The sequence below is a fragment of the Macrosteles quadrilineatus genome, unplaced genomic scaffold, assembly GCF_028750875.1.
Source record: "Macrosteles quadrilineatus isolate MER2022 unplaced genomic scaffold, UCM_ALF_1.0 Scaffold_1__1_contigs__length_201487025, whole genome shotgun sequence".
Taxonomy (NCBI): Eukaryota; Metazoa; Arthropoda; class Insecta; order Hemiptera; family Cicadellidae; genus Macrosteles; species Macrosteles quadrilineatus.
In genome coordinates this window covers 191,738,144-191,758,031 of record NW_026542594.1, presented here as the reverse complement: position 1 = coordinate 191,758,031, position 19,888 = coordinate 191,738,144, and the positions used below count along the sequence as shown (strand labels likewise).

The window sequence follows — 19,888 nt, the reverse complement described above, 5'->3', positions numbered from 1 at the left end:
AGGTATGTAACCAAAGAACTAAACTCCAGTTGTGCAACCGCACTGAAATAGGACAATATCAAATACATCTCAAAAGAAAAACCATACAAAATTTAATTCGAATTTTTAACACCAATCAAAGTCAACTACCGTACATCTAAATCCTTGTATTTAGCGCAAAATAAATCCACAAAGAGCGCTGATTAATTTTTTACGTGTCAAGAAAAAATGAAAGTTAAGCTCGCAACATACTCTATTGACGTTTTCCACAATTCTGGACACGAACGGCAACAAAGATAAGTCGCTAGGGTCGCTAGGGTCGGTGTACTGTACTCAACTCTGTAGTTCCGTACACCTGCTCGTTTATGGTCCATTCTGCCGGTCTATGGTGGGTTCTAGGCCGCAGTTACCGGCGTTTATACGCTTTGTGTTTGCAAGCACCGTGTCACAAGACTGTGATGCCGCCAACCGGGTGGTTCGGAATCCATTTTGCGATGTGTGATTGTATTTTGCATTTATTAGTTTATTTTCACATCCCTCCACATCCTAAGACGTTCTGAAGACGCCAGGCTCTCAAGGGTTTATATTCAGGCTTGATCATGGAATTATCACATAAAATTTATGGGTGATTGGCGGGATTTGAGCCAGGAACTTTGAGGATTAAAGGTCCGCACTACTAATCGCTCCCAATTTAGTTAAGTAGCTTCGTGGTATTCAAGGCGTGAACAAGAAAACATTGTTAAAGCTAATAGATCGTATCAAAACAGCAAAAATTGTTTGTAGAATTTCGCGTTCATTCTGTCAATGAAATCATTCATACAAAATCCATATATGAATCCCAAAGTACCTATGAACTTTTGAGAAAACTACAAGTCACACCCCCATAATCAATATACTTAAAATGTTCATCATGACGAGAAACCTTGCCCAAAACTATCCATTATTTCATAAATTAAATTAAAAGACCATTGAGGTCGTAATTCCTTTCTAAAGGGAACTTTCCATATACATAATGTTAAAAATACCTGTACTTATTTGTATGTTATTCTTTTAATTTATTACCTTATTAAAATCAGGTGTGATTATTTGTTTGTATTAATGTATTCTGCTTGGTTTATTTCAGCTTTTTTAAAATCACCTGTGTGGCAAGTCATGACTTAGCTTTAACTATTGGATAGCTTTGAGTATCCAATAGTCAATTATACTAGTCAAAACTATTAGATACTGAAGTACAAATCCCAATCAAACAGATTAGTAAAATTTGTATCAAAACATAACATAGTTTAATAAGCCACTTAAAAGGTTGACTGTAAATTGATTTCCTCTTGGGTTGTCGACAAGACCATATAGGAGGGTTCAGTTAGTACTTTCAGTTTAGTTAAAAAGTCAGTGGCAAAAACAGTAACTCTGTCAATAACGTAATTCATTGTATTGTAAAATTGGCAAACTGACAAACAAATAAAATTTTCACTAGATTAAATTTAAAACATTTTAAAATGTAAACACGGAAATTTTTATGTTATTACCACGTAAAAAGATCAATTACATAATACAATATAGAGAGATTTTTAATTGCTTGTCCCAACTACGTAAATGCAGGAGAAATTATTAAAATATGAATATTCGATTTAATTATACCATACGAATTAAATACGAATGTTTAATTGAACCTAAAATGGTCATGAATAAGAATATTTATTCATAAGTTGCCTAATCTCTCTAATTAAAAAAACCCTGATAAAATGGCGCCAACAGTCAAGATCGGTTCCTGGACCTTGAAATTAAACTATTATTTGTTAATAGCCTGCGTTATTATTTAAATAATAACGTGTAATTATTGATACGTACAACCACGCGTTAAAGTGCAGTCGAGCTTTCCTGTTAAATAATAACACCACTACAGCAAACCTGCGTACTCTTATAAGTTTTAACTTTTTCATATGATGCTTTATAATACCTGTCAGCTTAAACTTTGATGAATAGTAGTGTAAACAGCTTAAATGTAAACAAAAGTTGATGAAAATACAATTAAAAAATAGTATACACACGAACCGAACGATGATTATTTTTGTAGTACAATTAAAATATTTGAAATAGTAGATATAGCAAATATCTACTTGCTGTTGAATATTCCACATAGCACGGGCAGTTAGTCTATGTGGAAGGGCAAATGCAAGGTTAAAAGAGGCCGCCGACCTCTTAAAAATAATCGTACATTTTGTGTATAAATACATTTATTTAAAAAATATGTGTAAAAATAATGTGAAGAAAATAGGAAAATGTTAAGTATTTCTGTGGCAAGTAAACTTATAAATATATAATAAAATAGTATGTTTATTCTAAGAGTAAAAATTGATACAGTGCTGAGACGGTAAAGAATTTAAAATTGTTTTACTCATCATCAAAACGTATTATCACAATTAATTATAAAAATATGCGTTCCTCTAACAGTATAATTAACTAGCTGTTGTACCCCTGCTTTGCAACGGAAAGAGAACACGAAATAGAAACATTTTGATGTTTACATCTGTTGATAAAATAGTTACACATAAGCCTTTTAAAAACAAAATTTTACCTTTATGGCCTTAATAGGATAGCTGTTGTCATAAATGTAAAAAAATAATAGTACTGCACCCTGTTGGTAAACCTTGTAACTTTTTAATGCTATTCAATATCATAGAGCCAACTTGTGTAGTTGAAACAGCTGACAAAATTCTTTTATTCCTTTTAAATACGGTTACTCATAAGGTTAACATGGGAAACTCCAGAGCCACTGGGGCGGAGCCCGAAAGGACTTTTAAGATAAGAATGCGTCTGTATGTTAATCGGGAATGTGAGCTATCATCATGCCAAATGTCAGCCCAATCCGGCCAGTATTTTTCGCGTTTACTTGTCACAAACATACATCCATCCATCCATACATTCAAACTTTCTCATTTATAGCATTAGAAGGATTTACACTGTTGAAAGACAAAAATGTCAAATTACAGCTTAATTAATTGATATACTTGCCTATGTTTGAACAATACTATTGTCTCGATTCAGTAACACCTAAAGTGCGGTGATTCAGACAGGATTCCTAACGCCCTGTTTCCTAATAGGGCCTGTAGCCGATATACTTAGTCTCATTGTCTTATTCATTTGCGCCGCCACATCCTGTTTTGTTTTTCAATGCAATTACCTTGAAAGTCGTCTACTCAATGGATCGATTGCGCCTGTGTAAAGGTTAGACTTGATAGAATTTATGTTTACCTGCCTCCTCACTAGTGGCTATTTTTTGTACTAATTACAACACGAAAAGTTTTGTCACACTTTATTGTTCAAACACACACCACATAAACGGCTATGTGATCGTGTACGCTGGAAAATTGGAAAAACTGTATATTGTAGATCAGCTGTTGCAATGTTCATTGTTGCTTTACGTTTGAGATTCAACGATAATACCATTTGATTGTGGATTCAAATTGGCAGGAATCTGAAAATTACCAGAAGAGTTTTTGGATTTTAGATCCACAATTCCCTACTCAAATAACCCGTAGTCAAATAAGCTTCGCATAGATTGTGCTACCGTTTGATTTCACTAAAAAGGGGTTTTTAACTTACGACATTTTACAAGGAACGATAGTTATAATAAACCACTTGTTTGAAACAGAAGAAAATAAATTGTATTTGACAACGGTTTACTAGCACTACCTATATACAGTGTGTAAATTAAGTAGTTTGTGGCATTGATTTTTAACAAAGCATCCACAATCTTTTACATCAAAAATCTTTTTTAGTCCCTCTAACAGGGTAGGGGATAGGGGATGAACTTTTTTTTAATGACAACACTTATTGAGTGACCCCTCATTTTGAAGGGGTTGTCAAGACATAAGCAATGGTGCAAACCTGAAGTCGATATGTCTTCCCTAGCAAAAATGGCAGGTTTTTAAAATTTGAATTGGTAAAATGGGTGCTTTTTTACCCAATGGCAAATGTATGAGGAGCTTAATCTTCAATGATTACTTGGAAAGAAAATGTGACTTAAACTTGTGTATATAATTTTGGAAGTAACCTACAAGGTGATACACGAAACGAAGCATACTAACCTTAAAATAAGAGAAAAAAATTGTCAACAACACCACTCAAACATGCAACGTACAAATAACTAAAAAAATGTATATTTTGAGAAGTCTACTTGTACAATTTTAAGTAAATAAAACAAAAAACATCCGTACACGTCTACCACCGATTCAAACGTATTGCACTATTTACAATAGACGCCGGCGTATAGACGGAATTACTATAAAAAATAATTGTAGTAATCCGACGGCGTCACCACGGCAGACTAGATGTCGTCGACTTCCGCGTCCTTAATCACCGACATTAAAACGGCATAAATCGCGGAACGCCGGCGAAAACACGGCATTACACCGTAATAACCGTAATACGGTCTAACATCGGACGATAAATAACCGGCATTAATAATTCATCGTGTGTGTTATGAATAATTGATGTCCAAAGTGATCTGGCGTTTGGAATTCGCAAGGGGGAAGCTGGAGGGGGTTGGAAAAGATTGTAGCTTGGTTTTGTACACAATGGTAAAATAAAGTGATAATTAAAATGGTAATGCCGGCAATCACATGCAAGATTTTACATCAATTTGAAAAATCTAAAACAATATGTTTTATTTATATTATTATTGATTATATTGTCCCAATGAATTATAACGAGCTGTAACTAGTCACATGGGTTGAGCAGTGGCGCTTCGGTCCTCGAGTTGTGGGTTCAATTCCCGCCAGTCATTAGAAACTTTAAGTTGTCTTATAATGGTACCCAGTGGCTCAAAACTCAACCTTTTTGGTTCAAGTGCTAGAGGAAAATAATAGACTATTCAAGTGATGAGAACCTGTTTTAGAGCACTCCCTTTATTAAAATGCATATGATATGTTGTTCACTAAATGATAATATTCCTTAAAATGCATTATAGTTTTTTTGTTGCCCTAAGACGCTAGGCACGAGCCTGGGATTGTTTTTCACACTACTTCAGGCTAGACCTAGGGGTTGCGGCATTATCACTTAGAATATAATCCATTGCTGATTTGGCAGGATTTGAACCCGGGACCTCTGGAACCGAAGTCCCGCGCTCTAACCACTAAGCTAGCTACCCCACAGTTATACACGTATGTATTAGGTAGCAAAGATATGAATAAAACATATTGCCTAGTTTGAATGCATTTAAACTGTAAATCTCCCAACGAATTTCTGTCAGCTTGTTTTGGTAAAACAAATCAACATCAATTGTTTTCAGTGTGGAATTGTTTGTTTGTAATGCAGAAATGTCAATGATGTTTTATATTGTACTGTATAAATTATTATTGTTTGTCTATTATAAACTTATGATAATAAATGATGCAGACTAAATACGAACTAACTTGAAGTTTCTTTCCTTAGTGAGCTTTTTATGCGCGGCTGAACCAAAAGATGAAAAATAATCATTAAAGTAATGAAATTTATTCCGTTTTCCCGTTTTTCTCACTCAATAAACGGATATAAATGGCAAAACGGAACACAATGAGTTGGAGACAAAGTAGAACTGTCGCTAACTCCATAATAGGATGCAGGACGAAAGGAATTCCACTGCCTACTGATTCTAAGAGCATTGTTGAGTCAGCCAACTGAATCACGTCGTCGCCTCTCGGATGACGTCATTACGACGATCTAGAAGGCTGTGAGTGATGGTTTACCACTTAATGACGTATTTGAGTGTAATCTTTCAAAGAAGGCGCTTGGATTGTATCTCGTCCGATGTTGGGAATGGTGTTAAGTTGCTGGATTATATTCAAGGATAGCTAAAAAATGGTCAAGGGGTTAAAAACATAAACAATATGGCTAGTGGATACCTATTTGATTTGTAAATCCATAAACAAAACAAAATTTCTTTAAAAATGTCTGTCCATGGTTGAAAATTGAGATACTTTTTTCTGCAACCTATATGTATTAGTTTAGGATAGGTTATTTGTACGTATAACACATCTTAAATTTATTAAAATGTTTGTTTATCTAGCCATACTTGGTGTAGTCGGTATAACAGGAAAGTACCGAAATTAACTCATTTTTAATAATTGTCTGTAACATGGCATTTATAAGATTGACGATTTTCCTATTTTGGTAGTGGATTTCAAATTAAATGTAATAATAGTCAAATTTTAAATTTAACTTTTATATTCGGAACAATAGGTAACTAAAATATCTACTGGAAAATATTTAAGATTCTTTGAAAAAAAAAATACTCTCTTGATTCCGTTGTAAATATTTACTAAATAACTCGTTGTTTTGGAAAATTCTTCACAAACATTTTAACCCTTAACTCGAGAAAAATTAAAAACAGAACAAAAGTGCCAATAATCCCTTTAACTGGTTCAGTTGTTTTTCGGTTTATTGAAAATAATTAGCACGCTCATGATTGGGCTTTGAAAGGAACCGACGTTCACTTATCAGGTTCAGATAAGGCTATGTTCTCGTGTGAGCTTTGAAGGGGTTCGATCAAAAGGGGGCCCACGGGTCACAGCACCTAAGGCGTCAACAAAGTCCAAAGGGCAATGAAATTCCCCGGCGATAAAATTTTTTGATATTATGTAATTTATTGACCAGCGTTATTCGTAACAACTCTTAGTTTGATGACTACGATTTTTGACTGTTAGTTTTACGATTGGTCAAAGTTTAACATTTTTATATTTCTAGGAAATAAAATAGCTATAGAAGAGTATATTCAGAAAGTATCTAACCATTTTTAACATGTTTTGTGGTTATGTAATTTATTTGGTCAGCATTATTTGCAACACTAAATTTCTTGGTGTAATTACTTTTCCATTTCTGACATTAATTCACAAAGAAATTTAAGATTTTTTAAGTTTTAAGTTCTTAATTTTCTGGAAAGCTTATAAAATACTAGAAGTATTATTCTAGGAAAAATCTTCATCAATTGAAAATTTATAGGATATGATGTAATTAATTGTTAGAAATAATTATTTGCCATTCGTAATTTCTTAGTTTAATGACTTTACCACTTCTGACATTCTTTTACAAGGAAAAGTTGTATGGTTCAAAGGTGAAATATCTGAAATCGTGGCATGACTTCCAAGTATTTGATTGAAACCCCTTTATTAATTCTTTAAATCGAGCATGCATCATCTCACACAGATTCCCTACGATCCAATACAAAATTGTATTGCAAAAATTTATTCCAAAGCTAATGAAAGTTCTGAATGGATAGTGAAATACTGATACTCAACAGTTATACCGTGAAATAATAATTAGTACGAAATTATAATAGTATACTCAGACTGGTATTGGTAATCATGTTTATTACTGTTTTATTGTATCGAACTGTTTTCAATAAACAAACAGTTTTTAATTGCTTGAGTGTGTCTGACAATTTGTACCCAGTACAACACATAGTGCAATGTCTAGAAATACATTTTATACAAATAAACAAAAAGCTCAATTTTTCTGCGTATTTTCATAAAATGATATAAATCTAAAATCCCCCAAGTAATATAGTACATCAAAGTGGATATACATATATATCACTTGTTGGCGCTAACCATAGCTTGGTTTCAGTTTCGTTAACAACAATGTACCGAGCGTTGTGTCTGGGCTGGATGCAAGGTCGTTGTATTTTTGTCCACAAACAAACACTTGCAAACGTTTCTACGGTTAATTAATTTCAACCACCTACACAGCATTCACTTTTTAGGGGAGCCATTGCGAACGTTTCCTATCGAAGTTAGTAACAAATGTTTTCACGGCGTTTCAAAATATGTAATCTGATGGCACTTAATCTGTTTAGTAGCGTAAGGTATAGCTTAAACTTGCCATAACAAATAACACTTAAACATAATATTTATTGTGTTGGTCGATGACTGCTACAGTCGACAAAATACTAAAATTGTTCACGGAAAAATTATAAAATATTTAAAATGTTATTAAAAATGTTTTGTAAACCTAAACCCTTTAAAAGAAAACCCATCAGTCCCCACACACTATAAGTGACCTACCGACCTACCTCTACCCAAACGCGACCCTCGTACCTTTTACACACTCTATGTGACCGTCCTCCTAAGGTCAGTACTCTAAATAACCTTCCTTTGTCCAAGCTCAGTCCCCGCACTCTAACTGACCTTCCTCTATCCAAGCTCAACCCCCACTCAGATTCACGCACTTAAGCTTACCGTCATCTACTCAAACTCATACCTCATTCATTTTGTCCCTCTACTAACTGAACTGCCTTCATCTACACTTCCACTTCCGTTCATATTAGCAAGTTGAGCTTTCCTTCCTCTACCCACGCTCGGTCCCCAGTCACAATCTTTCACACTCTGACCTTCATATACTTGAGCTCGGCCCCCACCCATACATTCACACACTCAAAATGAGCTTCTTCTACCTATGCTAGGTCCTATACACACCTTATCACAATCTGGCCTTCACATACTTAAGCTCGGTCACCACTCATACCTTCGCACACTCAAAATGAGCTTCCTCTATCTATGCTAGGTCCTATACACACCTTATCACAATCAACCTTCATCCATTAAAGCTCGGCCCCCACTACGACCTCCGCACACTCAAAATGAGCTTCCTCTACCTAAGCTCGACGCCCCACACTCCTTTACACTCTCCACCCTTCCTCTAAACAAAGCTCGACGTCCCACACACCGTAACACACTCCACCCTTCTTCTACTCAAAGCTCGGTGCCCCACACACCTTACTCCGCCTTTCCTCTACCCAAAGCTCGGCCCCCACTACGACCTCCGCACACTTAAAATGAGCTTCCTTTACACGACGCCCCACACTCCTCAACACTCTCCGGCCTTCCTCTACCCAAACTCGGCGCCCCACACACCTTACTCCGCCTTTCCTCTAACCAAAGCTCGGCCCCCACTACGACCTCCGCACACTCAAAATGAGCTTCCTTTACACGACGCCCCACACTCCTTAACACTCTCCGGCCTTGCTCTACCCAAGCTTGGCGCCCCACACACCTTGACACACTCCATCCTTCCTCTACCCAAAGCTCGGTGCCTTACTCCGGCCTTCCTCTACCCAAAGCTCGGTGCCTTACCCGGCCTTCCTCTACCCAAAGCTCGGTGCCCCACACACCTTACTCCGGCCTCCCTCTACCAAAGCTCGGTCCACTCACCTTTGCACGTGCCGCAGCACTGGCCGTCCCTGGGTGGTCGAGGGTTGGCGCAGGGTGTGTAGCAAACCTCCTCGGTCTCGGTGACGACCCCCGCCTTGCAGCTGAGTATGCGACAGGAACGTCGGGGGTCGCGCCACTGTGAGCCACTATCCCGGTAGACACCTTCGTGCAGGCAGCCTGCAACAGGGAACAGGTCACTAGGTAAAGGGTCATTTGGTGATTGTACTTAATCAGCATTGCCAAATGAATCGGCCCTCTTCTTCTGGGCTGCAGAAAATGAGTTTGGGAATGATTAGGCGAGGATTAGCTAGACAACCCAGTTGAGTCGCTATTGGATCATTCTTGCTAATTTGAGACTCAAACTCCTTTAGTGAACGATTTCCCTTACAAGATCTACTAGGTGGGATGGTTCGACTCCTAACGAATCAGTACTGACGAAACAGTCTATTATCTTTGAGACTTAAAACGAAGGAAAATGAGTAATTTAGTGAACGATTCCCCTTACAAGACTTGCAAGGTGGGATAGTTAGTTCGACTTCTAACATCAGATGAATCAGTACCGACAAATCAGTCTTTTATCTTCGAAACTGAAACCATTGACTATTGGATACTGAAGTTGAATTGATAGCCAAAGCTAAAACTGAAAAAATGAGTCATTTAGTGAACGATTCCCCTTACAAGACTTACTATGGTCGGACGAATCAGTCTTATATTCGAGTAGACAGCTAAATTTCTTGTACCGACAGAATGAATGTTTCTGTTCAAAGTGTATTGTTTATTAGCGTAAATTTTAACAAAGTTAAAAAAAAACACATTTAGGGGGAAATTTGATAAATCCAATTGGGCCAGATGAGATTATTTTAAGATGAACATTTTACCATATTCCAAGCCTTTATGGTAAGCATGGTAACCATGACGGCTCCGCAGTACGTAGTAGTAGATGATTTTATCAACTTTGTTACCGGTAAAAAAATATTTAAATTATACGTCTTAGTAGCTACTTTGAAATTACCATAAGTGAATGAACCATAGTTTTTAATGTGTTTAAGATTACTGAATAAAAATATCAAAAGTTATTGAGTCTGGTGGCCCCCAGTAAACATAATCAACTAAAAGCGTTGTCATTGACTAATTTCCCCCAAACACAAAACCGTTTCCCACTACAATTCAACACGAATCCCGTTGGTAACAAAACTGCAAAACTCTTTTGTCCAATTACATTTTATCGCCGCGCTTCTGCCGCTCGGTAAAAGGTTTCGCTGGAAGTGGATAAACTTTGGTCGACCACACGGATTGTTCTTTTTCTTCTCTCTGATGGGATGCTGGGTCAAGGTAGTGATTATCAACTTGTTTTCGATTATCGTGTTGTTTGTTTTCCGTCGATTCGCCACTCACGAAGTAAATAGTCTGAGTGGATTCATAAAATGTGCATTATGATGTTGGAGTTTGTGTTACATCAAATGAAATAATTTAATTGATTAAAATCACGTATTTTCAACACCTTAGAATATATACGATTGTGAATTAAACATCCCATTTTGAGGATAAAGTCGTTAAAAAGTGAGAGAGAAAATAGCTTTTAACCAAGCCATTGGCGAATTGTTAAGCTGTAAAATACTGTTTTCTCTCAAGGAAACTGAAGAGAAAACCCATTTTAATTCATATATTGTCTACATGAAATAGTATGAAAATAATATAAAATCATTTCAACAATTGCAAAAAGGTTTATTTTAGCAATTTTCTCATCAAGGACTAAACAATTATGGTCTACTTACAATGGCTGATAGTTTTTTGTATTCATAGTTAATGGTAAAACCGGAGGATTAAAACAACAGAACACCAACTTTAAACACTTAATTAATTCCAAGGGAGGTTTCCTTAACATTCTTGGCGAAGGATCTGATGTTACAATTGAAAATAATTCTGTAGTCCTCATGTTTTGTGCGAAATGTTTTCGTCGACAAGATAAGCATTCAATTTTATGCTGTATTTTTTCTCGTAAGCTGTTATTAGAATTATTTGAAGCAAATTTCTAACCTACACTAGAAAGTATGCAGGAACCTAGCACAAGTTTTAATAATTCTTCACATACAAAAAAAACACCACTGTTAAGTTTTCTAGCTAAAAGTTATTGAATACTTTCAATTAATCATATTTTGGCTTGCATTGATAAATATTTAAAATTTAAATAAACAAAGTCGTGTCCTTGAAGATAGCAAGTGCGAAAAGATATGTAAAGTAGCGCGAGCGTGGTTGATAAGTTATCAGCCACAGCTTCCTTGATAACCGCTGGACATGAGGCCTTTATCACTGTTATCAATCTTCAGTTGGGTGAGGATCGAACTCCGTACCTGAAGAAACGTCAATCTTCGAAGGGAAATACGCCATGTCAGCGCCATTGAACGAATGTTAGGTTAGGTTATGTTTTGGTTAGGATGGGTTATGGTTCATGAAGAGAATGGTAAATACGTTGTGATGTTAAATAGTGGTTTAAATGTTAAACATGAAAACATGACATGAAAATACTTCATAAGGACCTTTTTTTTAAAGACAATGTGTTTTTTCTTAGGTTAGGTTAGGTAGTAGTTAGGTCAAGGCAATGATGTGTGCCAAATACTGTGCTTGAACGAACGTTAACAGAGTGGTATAATACAATTGATAATATCTCAACCTAATATCGGAGCCGTCTTATACACATAGTCCGGTGGCGTTCCTCAGGGGCCAGTCTTAGGTCCGGTGTTATTTATTGTCTTTCTAAATGATCTTTCAGTTGTAAATCCATCAGTTTGTAAAGTTCGCTTGTTTGCTGATTATAAACCACTCTCAGTTTCTAATCAAAATCACGATTGACTCGAAATAAAAACCTTTTTTAAAAATGAGCCCCATGATTTAAATTTACTTCCTCCCTCCCAACTGGAGATGGACTTGAGCAGCTTCAAAAGGCAAATAAAATATTACTTCTGGCCTGGCCAATAGTTACTACATTGTACGTTATTGTGTCACTGATGGCTTTTGTTAGCTTAAAATGTTGTCATTAATTTACTTTTTATAATTTTAATTCGAGTCATAAAAAGATTGACATGATTTCAAATTTTGTATGATTTCAGTTGAATACAGAAACCCTTGAGCTATTGTTATTGAGTATAAGTTTTAAGTTGGGTTGGATTGACGGACGGGTGTTTATTTGTTTATGGTCCATAGCATTTCTATGCTGGTACATGTTAAATACGATACTTGAACCCTATACGAATGTTAAGGTACTCCTAAATAAGTATTGCTGGGAGATCTCTTTCGCACGCTTTGGCTTCTAGGTTAGGTTATGGAAAATGTGTTTATTTACTATGTTAATATCTACCATCAACTATGATTAGATATTATCTTGTGTGACACCAAATTCGTAAGAGAACAAATTAAGAAATATTACACTGTGTTACCGTATACCACGCCATTATGGCCATCTTGGCAGTGACGGGCTGTCTGCCTTGGTAGGAATGCGGCGAGTCGGGACACGAATATTAATTGTAATTTGCATATATTAACTATTCCAACAGAACCGGCCTCACAGGGTGTTCTCAAACAAATCAAAACAAAAAAGTCATCTTTGTTTGTTCCTTTTGTTCTTGATTCGCTTTTGTTCCAGCATCTTAATGGGGATGTACAACTCGTGGATGAGAGAGTCCTCACCAGAACCCAATGTCTGTTCAAAATATTTGTTTTCCTTAAAAACATTTTTCAAAACATTATTTTTCGTTTCGTCAGTAGTGGCGGACCCAGAAAGAGCCATCACTTTAGGCACGTTTTCCCCATAAGAATAACATGGTGAGCTTTTTTTGACCACTTTTTTAAAAATCCAGCTCTCGACCAATACAAGCCTATATAAATGATCAATACCATTGTATAACTTCATTACTATTTCAAATCCACATCCATTCACAGGTATATTCTCAAAATCATCAACTTGACAGTGCGAGGTTTGTACGCGAACTCGTGCGCGCTCCGGCTCATGGCGTGCTCCCAGTCGTGCTCCCGACTTATGGTCAGGCTTCTCGCTCCCGACTCATGGTCGGTTTTCTCGTCTCTAGTGGTAGCTCTTAATTAAGCCTTGGGTGGGTGACCTCCCGTTAAAATAATTTCTAGTTAAATTGTTTAAAAGTTTTTAATTTCTAGCTAAAAATTTTGAAAATTTCACAATTTCTGGTTAAAAATTTTTGAAATTTTCGAAAAGTCTATAAATAGAAGTGACATTCGGGTGATATTTCATTCTGGACCATGAGGCCCACCTGTCAACACTGCTCCGTGTCGCTCTCCACCAAAAGTAACCTGATTCGCCACTACAAGGTAATTCATCAAATGAAGGTGAAACTGTGCAAGGTTTGCAATTTAATCTGTGATAATAATGTGGCTCTAAAGTCGCATATATTACAAAGACACAAGAGTTGTAATTTTTGTAAAATAAATGTTGTTGGACATTTTAAAAGACACGCCAATTCTTGCATAAAATGTCCATACACAATGATAAAATTTGTTGGTGAATCGATTAGAGCTGACCTTGAAAGTACTCTGAAGTCTTGTCCTCTGCCAATAAAATGGACTTTAGTTAGGAGAATCAAATTTATAAAATATTCAATGGATCAAAATGGAAAATTAGTTAATGAAAAAGAATGTATTGCAGATTTTAGAAGCCTTACTACCTTAACTATTGAGAAGAGAGATTTAAAGTCTCAAATTGAAAATGCACTTTTAAAGATTGATGCTTCTATACACAAATACCAAGCCCAAGGTAGTGGATGGATATATGACTATACTAAGTATTGGCAGTTGCACGTTTACAAGTACAAGCCCTTAACTCCAAAGTCATATATTCCCACACCAAAAACTATTCAATCGAAACATGCAGTTTTAAATATAAAAAATGCTGATAATAAATGCTTCCTTTGGTCAATTTTAGCAGCTTTACATCCAAGGAATTGTATCAATGAAAATGCTGAAAGGGTCTCTAATTATCTACAACATGAAAGTCAGTTAAATATGACAAACATAAAGTATCCCGTAAAAATATCTGATATAGATCAATTTGAAAGACAAAATAATATAAGTGTTAATGTATTTGGGGTTGAAGACCAGAAATTCATATATCCATTAAGAACAACCAAACTAAATAGTGATACTCATGTAGATCTATTGTTATTACAAGAAGGTCGTAAATCACATTACTGTTTAATTCGTGATTTTGATAAGTTAATGTTCCACTCTACAAAAGATGACCATAAGAAGCATTTTTGTAAGTTGTGTTTACAACATTTTTACACTAATGATATATTAGAACGTCACATAACATATTGTAAAAATTTTGATGCTCAACGAGTGGAAATGTCTAAACAAGATACATTACAATTTAAAAATTATAAATATCAACTTAAAGCTCCATTTGTGATTTATGCAGATTTTGAATGCTTTATAAACTCTAACAAGCATACTCCATCTGGATTTGCATTTGTTGTTGTGAGAGATTCTAAGATTATTTCTGAAGAGTTATATAGTGGTGCAAATGTTATGGATGTGTTTTTCAAAAGGTTGTTTGAGACTTATGACTTCATTAAACGTCAAATGTCAATATACATTCCCCTAGTAATGACTCCTGAGCAAGAGGTATCTTTTAAAAACTCAACGCATTGTCATATTTGTGAAAAGCCCCTATATTTTGATAGGGTGAGAGATCATTGCCATTCCTCTGGGCAATACCGTGGAGCTGCCCACAATGATTGTAATTTAAACTATAAAGTAACAAAGAAAATACCAGTATTCTTCCATAACTTGAAAAATTATGATGGACATTTAATAATGCAACACTTGGGAAAGTTTAATCGTAAATTAAATTGCATAGCTAAAGATATGGAAAAATATATATCATTCTCTGTAGATGATTTAGTATTTTTAGATTCATACAACTTTCTGTCCCTTCCATTATATAAATTGGCTTCCAATTTAAACACATTTAGATTCATACAAAATCCACTACTACAACGTAAAGGTGTATTTCCCTATGAATATATGACGGGACCAGATAAGTTTGCAGAGTCTCTACCCCCAATTGAGAGATTTTATAGTACTCTAACTAAAGAACATATCTCTCCCAATGAATATGAACATGCTAAAAATGTATGGACACATTTTAATATAAATAATTTACAAGAATATCATGATTTATATCTTAAAACAGATGTATTGCTACTGGCTGATGTCTTTGAGACTTTTAGAGACCTGTGCTTAAAAGATTACAAACTTGACCCCGTACATATGTATTCACTTCCTGGACTTACATGGGAGGCCTGTCTTAGAATGACTGGTATAAAATTACAATTATTTCAAGATATTGACATGCATTTGTTCATAGAAAGTGCGATTAGAGGAGGAGTCAGTATGATTTCTACACGTTACGCTAAAGCAAATAATAGATATATGGGTGAACACTATGATCCCAATCAAGAGAGTGTCTATTTAATATATTTAGACTGTAACTCACTATACTCTACAGCAATGTGCGAGCCACTGCCTGTGGATGGATTCCGTTGGACTAATGAGATAGACTACAAATACAATCAAAATGATGAGTTTGGATACATTTTAGAAGTTGATTTAAAATATGATAAAAGCTTACATGATTTACATAATGACTATCCATTAGCACCTGAGAAAATGAATGGCAAATTAATACCAAATTTAAATGACAAAACTAAATATATTTTACATTATAAAGCATTACAAAAATATGAGGAATTGGGTTTGATTGTTACAAAATACCATAGAATTTTAAAATTTAGACAGTCTAAATGGCTTGCGCCCTATATTAATTTTAATATTGAAAAACGCAAATGTGCTAAAACTGATTTCGAAAAAGACTTTTACAAATTGTTAAATAATAGTCTCTTTGGTCGAACAATTATGAATCAACGAAAGTTTCGTGATATATATCTCAAGGATGAGTCACTATTAACAAAATATGTCACTAATCCAAGGTTTGACTGTAGCAAAAAGTTTGATAACAATTTACATGCTATACATTTAAATAAATTAGTTGTAAAGTTTAATAAACCAATATATTTGGGAATGACCATTTTGGATATTAGTAAAGTAATAATGTATGATTTCCATTATAATTATATGTCAAAATTTAAGAACAAAAGATTTCTTATGACAGATACAGATTCTTTAATGTATTCTATAGTTACAGAGGACTTTTATAAGGAAATAGAATGTGACTTGCACTATTTTGATACCTCTGGATATTGTAAAGACCATTTATTATACTCTGATAAAAATAAAAAAGTCACAGGCAAGTTTAAAGACGAATTAGATGGTCATATTATGTATGAATATTGTGGTTTAAGACCAAAATTATATTCTTATATTCCTCTAAAATGGTTATATGAAGAAGACAAGCAAGTTTTAGAGGTGAAGAAAGCTAAAGGAGCTGATGGTGCTACAGTTAAACATCTCCTCAGACATCAACATTATTTGAACTGTCTTGCAACTGGGCAAGATTACTATGAGAATGTGACAAGAATTAAATCTACAAATCATCATCTTCAAACTTTGACCATGAATAAGAAAGTACTATCCTTTGACGATGACAAGAGGTTCATTCTGGAAGATGGCATCAATACCCTTGCGCTTGGTCATTATAAAATTGATCAAACATAAATTGTATGTGTAGATATATAATAAATACAAATGTTAAAAAACTCCAGTCTTTTATTTATTTACCCTTACCATCCTCTTGATAGAATTGGTCAAACATAAATCTATATTTGCCATTATTCTTTGACCTTTCTTTGTCTATTACAAAAAAGCCATATTTAGTTTTATCCCAACATTGATGACAGAGATTTTTAAATTGGTCAAATGAAAAGTCATTACCAACATGATTGTGATATACATGTTTTAAATTTAAATCATCTTGTTTGAATAATATTAGGAAATTTACATTATCACGTAAATGTTTGTGTACTTTGCTGTAAGATTGACACAAGTAAAAACAGTTAATATTTTTATGTCGACCCATTGAGAAAAATTGTGTAATATTTGGACTATTTATGTCATCAAATACAACAACTGACTGTGATTTTACATCATTTGGTGTGATTTCACAGTCAGTAAACGTGTGTAATTTCACTTCATCACACAAACTAAATATTTCAATTATTTTTTTATATTTTTCTTGTTCTAATGATTTAGATATTAAATATAAGTTTGTAAATTTTAATCCTTCCTTTCTTACAATTAAGTTATAAATTACAACCGTCTTCCCACTTCCACTTGGACCGCAAATAACACATCGAATATTGGTGGGAAATAGACCCATTTTCTTTGGTATATTTTCCTTAGTATGTACTATTTTAAATTTGTGTTTTTGTTGAATAAAAGACATTTTTTATATAATAAAAATGGTAAAAAATGTTAATAAGAAAACATGTAAAAAGGGCAAAGGTTTATTCCTAAAGCCTTACAGGGGTCGAGGGTTATTGAATACTCTTATAAATAACCTTCCATTCCCACTTCACATACCATCATATCGGTACTGTGGACCTGGAACGAATATACGTGAGAATATAGCTAAAAATGTACCTCCAAAAAATAAACGAGACTCTTATTGTAAAGAGCATGACATATTCTACATGAATAATCCAGATACCGCTGCTCGGAACAAAGCAGACATGAGATTAGCAGACTTAGCTTGGACTAGAGTAACGGCCAAGGACGCAAGTCTTGCCGAAAGAGCTGCTGCTTATGCCGTGACAAATTTGATGAAGGCAAAAGCAAAGATGGGAATGGGATTAAAATTTAATAAAAAAGATGGACAACTACCAGCTGTTAGAGGCCGCAAAAGACGTGCCTCACTTCAGGGGGGTGTACCTAAAAAACGAGCTAAAAAATCTAACACCAAGAGTAAAAGAGTGCGGAATAGTTAATTTAGACAGTTCATCTGGCACACATTGGACAGCTTATCGTAAAAATAAAGATATTGTAATTTATTTTGACCCATTTGGAATCCAACCTCCAAAAGAAGTAATTAAATATTTTGAGGGATATAAAATCTACTATACAACTGATCAAATACAAGATTTAAATAGTTCTATTTGTGGAATTTTATGTTTATCATTCATAAAAAATATTTCTTTATAAAAATGGATTCATTTACTATAACATTTTCGGGTACAGAGCCAGAGCTAAAGTCAGTATTCTTTCCTCCCATAGAATTAAATGATGATTATGTAATTGGATTGGTAGATTTTCAAAGTTATAATTCCATATTTAATGTTAAAAAACCCCTAAATACTTTAACATATTACAAAGTAGAGAAAATTACATTACCAAAAGGAGAGATCTCAGTTGATGATTTAAACCAGTTATTAAATGGAAAACTTAAAGTTATAGTAGATAAAAATTCAGAAGCATTAATTAATACTAAATCCAAACTTTTATTCAAAGGGCTTATTCCAAAATTAAATCAACTTAAAGGCAACAAATTAACCATTAGAGAAGGTGATGATGTTTTCTATTATGACCACAATGCTCCAGTTACAATAGAAATTTCTGAAGGAACATATGAGGTGGTTGAGCTTGCAAAGGAAATTCAAAAGCAAATCCCAGACTTTTTCCTTACAGCTAATAATAAAACTATGAAAGCGACATTACTTTCTAGCCACGTGTTTGATTTTACAAAACCATGTTTAGGGTCTATTTTATTAGGATTTAAAGGTGTTTCTACTCCTGGTGTTCAGTTTGAATCTACAAATAAAATAAACATCAATAATGTAAATGTGATTAGAGTAAAATGTAATATTGCAAACGGGTCCTATTTAAATGGAAACAAATCACACACCATACATAGCTTTTATCCAGAAGCTCCTCCTGGCTACAAAATTATTGAAGTTCCAAGAAATATTATATATTTTCCTGTAAATAAGAGAAGTTTAGATGTTGTCAGTATTACATTTGCCGATCAACATGACAAGGCAATTGACTTTAACGGAGAAGAAACTACAATTACTTGTCATATAAAAAAGATATGAGAATTTATAAAAATTTATCTATAAGTGTACAAAATGCTAGGTTCCTAAAATCAATAGGACTAAAGTTAAAATTTTCTATTAATAAAAATGGAAGATTTTCTAGACGTTACAGGGAAATCCCAATTCGACGATAGTGTGGTTAAAATTACAAATCACTCCTATGTTCCCCACAACACTTTAGCAATAAATAATTCTGATGAAATTCGAATATGTATTAATAATCAAGATTTGCTAACTCTCCCATGTAGAAGTTATCTGTATATTAAGGGAGAAATTGAGAATCATGATAAAGGTCATTTTATAAATAATGCATTTGCATTCTTATTTGATGAAATTAGATACGAAGTCGCAGGTAAAGAAATAGACATTGTAAGAAACCCAGGAATTTCTAGTCTTATGAAAATATTGAGCTCTTACAATAAAACAACTAAATTGACAAATGTAGCATTTGATTCTGACACAAATTTAAAAGAGTTCCATAAAGGTGGCAAGTTTAGTACATGTTTACCATTAGAGTTGTTAATGGGTGTGTTTGAGGATTTTAATAAGGTATTAGTAAATGTCAAACAAGAATTGGTATTGAAAAGATCCAAAAATGATTTGAATTGTATATTAACAACCACTAGTGCTCCAGCCAGTGGCACTGCTGAT

General features: G+C 34.4%; 1 protein-coding gene across 2 annotated transcripts in view; it reads right to left on the bottom strand.

The window, feature by feature from the left end:
- Window positions 1–19,888, bottom strand: part of LOC128992761 (BMP-binding endothelial regulator protein-like) — a 132,799-nt gene that overhangs the window by 18,465 nt on the left and 94,446 nt on the right. For both annotated transcript variants that reach the window (XM_054416503.1, XM_054416509.1), the window contains exon 5: window positions 9,165–9,341. In XM_054416503.1, the coding sequence (XP_054272478.1) occupies window positions 9,165–9,341 (177 nt within the window). The remainder of the gene's footprint in view (window positions 1–9,164; window positions 9,342–19,888) is intronic.